A 2,402-nucleotide genomic window follows, 5' to 3' on the forward strand; every position below is an offset into this window, starting at 1 on the left:
TCCAGGGATGCTGCAGGCTGCCATGCAATGGGCCGGTGCTTCTCGGTAGTATGCTACGACAGTACTAGCTGGTGTGGTGTAGTGTCTGAGCTGTCGTAGGCTGGGTACCTTGATGGTTGGGGACATGCAATCCGATAAGGACGCTGCCGAAGGTGCTGGTGTAATCTTCCGCTGGGCTCCTGAGTTCTTCATAAAGGGTATCGAGCTCCCGCAAATTGCTGATGTGGGAACTATAGTCGATGAGAAGTTCTCATCGGCAAGCCTCTGAAAATGCCTTTGTAATTGGTGAATACATGTTGGGTTTACATTACAGCTGTTCGCTAGGTTGGATCCACCAGGGGATAGTAAAATAATAGGATTCGGTTGATGAAGCATAGAGGGTTGTGACTCGCCTCCGCTGTCGTCTTCTATGTCTGCATCGTTCTTGGGCTCCTTCGGTCCTACTCTAAATTTCGACTCGGACCGTTTTTCAACGATCCAGAGCAAGTCAGACGTTCTAGATGGATTAGAGATTGATCGTAGCCCAGGGGGCACCATCATTTCGATGCCTGTCATTGTCGAGGGAGGCGGTGGATTCAGCGCGATGGAACAGGGAATAACCTTAAGGTAGATGTTGCGGGAAAATAGTGGATTCTGGTTCTTTGTTATCATACATGATAACAAAGGCAATAGAGGCACGTTTAGATGAGTGCATATGCTGTGTGATTCAATCATGTGGTGAGGATGAGTCTTGAATATTTTATCGGCTTTGGCCAAGAAGCAAACTTCTCGGGCTTCGTATCAATGCGGATTATCTGCTCTACTATTCCATTATTTCTCGTCGTTTTTTCAGGTCATTTTTCATGACGGCTCTCAACGCGATGATAACGTTAGGTTTCTCGATCCCATTTGTGTTTACCACCGCTGGCTGGCTAGCAATGGTATTCCAGGTTGTCACCGGTGCGGCAATTTTTATATGTATTTTACTTGTCAAGGCTTGCTTCGACAACCCTGAGGTACCGCCAATGCGTTGTACGGTGACGGAGAGCTGTCCCGACTGTGATTACTGGATCTTCGAATATTGCGTGTTAGATTAAGAGATATGGCGAAGAACATCGTGTGCCCGTCTTCGAGAGAGAATACGCTTTCCTGGCTGGTTATTGTGGAGGCATAGTCGGCCGAACAGTCGTTACAATGGTAAACACTTCGCTTTGGTATCTCTGATAGTCCGTAGCGTCTGACCACATCACGGGAAGCCTCGCACGGCTACCTAATGTTACACATCTCGTAGGGTGCCTGCCATTTGCATGACATGCTAATCACCGTCTGTTATTCATCCCAGGTCGTGTCTCTGGAGTTCTTCCTCACATCGGCAGCTAGTACTATCGCTATTGGTACATGCGCTAATGTATTAATCAGAAATCTCAGCAGTAGGTGAAGTATATTACCAATGATACGGCTTGCTCTCTGTCAGTCGAGTTGTGGATCATCGTGTCTGCTGCATTATGGTTGACTGTCGTTCTACTACCTTGCTTCGACAAGATCTCTTACGTGCTGGGCATTGCAGGAGCTTTCGGAGCGGTGCTTGGAAGCCTACTTTGGGTAAGCCCTGTCACGCTTGGTGTTGCTGAAGAATTCTCGTATCTACGGTGTCGGAGAGGTCCCTTCACACTTTGGCCTATGTTCCAGGATTACCACGCTTTATCGAGAATTGATATATATTCGAGCTAAATATCGGCAATTGTCACTGTATGATTATTATCCATATCACTATTGAATAGTGATATGGATGGTAATCATACTGGGGTTCCTCCAGGTCGCATCTTCCATCATGATCCTACCTGATACGCACATCGAGGCTAATCTCATCCCTAGAGCACCCTATGCTTCAAATCTCATCACGGCACTTGGGATAGCCATATTCTCTTCTGGTGCAGCACCGTCTCTGCCACCTTTCTATGGTGTTGTTAGGAGTAATATTGGATATTCTTATCTCGTCAATGGACATTATATCCATCATTTCCCTATCAGATGCTACTCCCCAACATATCAATCTCTGCATCCTCGTCGCACAGATAGTCTCTGTGCTGTATGTATTCATGTTGGGTATCGCCGGTATGCAGTTATGTGATGGAGCGTGTGGGCAATTCTACATCGTCACGTTACTGGGTGACACGTATCATAATCTATGTCCCAACATATGTGCATTTTTAGACTATCCATCAAGCGTTATCCCAGCTTGGTTCATGTATTGGCTTGTGACGGTCCAATTAATCCGTATTTCAGCAGCTAGCTGTGTATACCTCGTGCCGATCGTAGTCAGCAGTGAAAGAATGATCTTATCGCTTATGGTAGTAGTGCGCTAGAGTCGTCGTTCATGGCTTCATGGGCTAGACAGCTGTTGAGACACCGCGATGCTTACT

General features: G+C 46.7%; 1 protein-coding gene across 1 annotated transcript; it reads left to right on the forward strand.

Moving 5' to 3' along the window:
- Positions 1-7: 7 nt before the first annotated feature.
- On the forward strand, positions 8-268 carry Pmar_PMAR015812 (hypothetical protein; the record flags this gene model as incomplete). Its single annotated transcript, XM_002785062.1, has 2 exons — positions 8-45; positions 100-268. 2 exons carry the CDS (start codon positions 8-10, stop codon positions 266-268), a joined length of 207 nt encoding a protein of 68 aa, XP_002785108.1.
- Positions 269-2,402: the final 2,134 nt, after the last annotated feature.

This window comes from Perkinsus marinus (assembly GCF_000006405.1).
Source record: "Perkinsus marinus ATCC 50983 genomic scaffold scf_1104296934216, whole genome shotgun sequence".
NCBI classification, from domain to species: Eukaryota; Perkinsozoa; order Perkinsida; family Perkinsidae; genus Perkinsus; species Perkinsus marinus.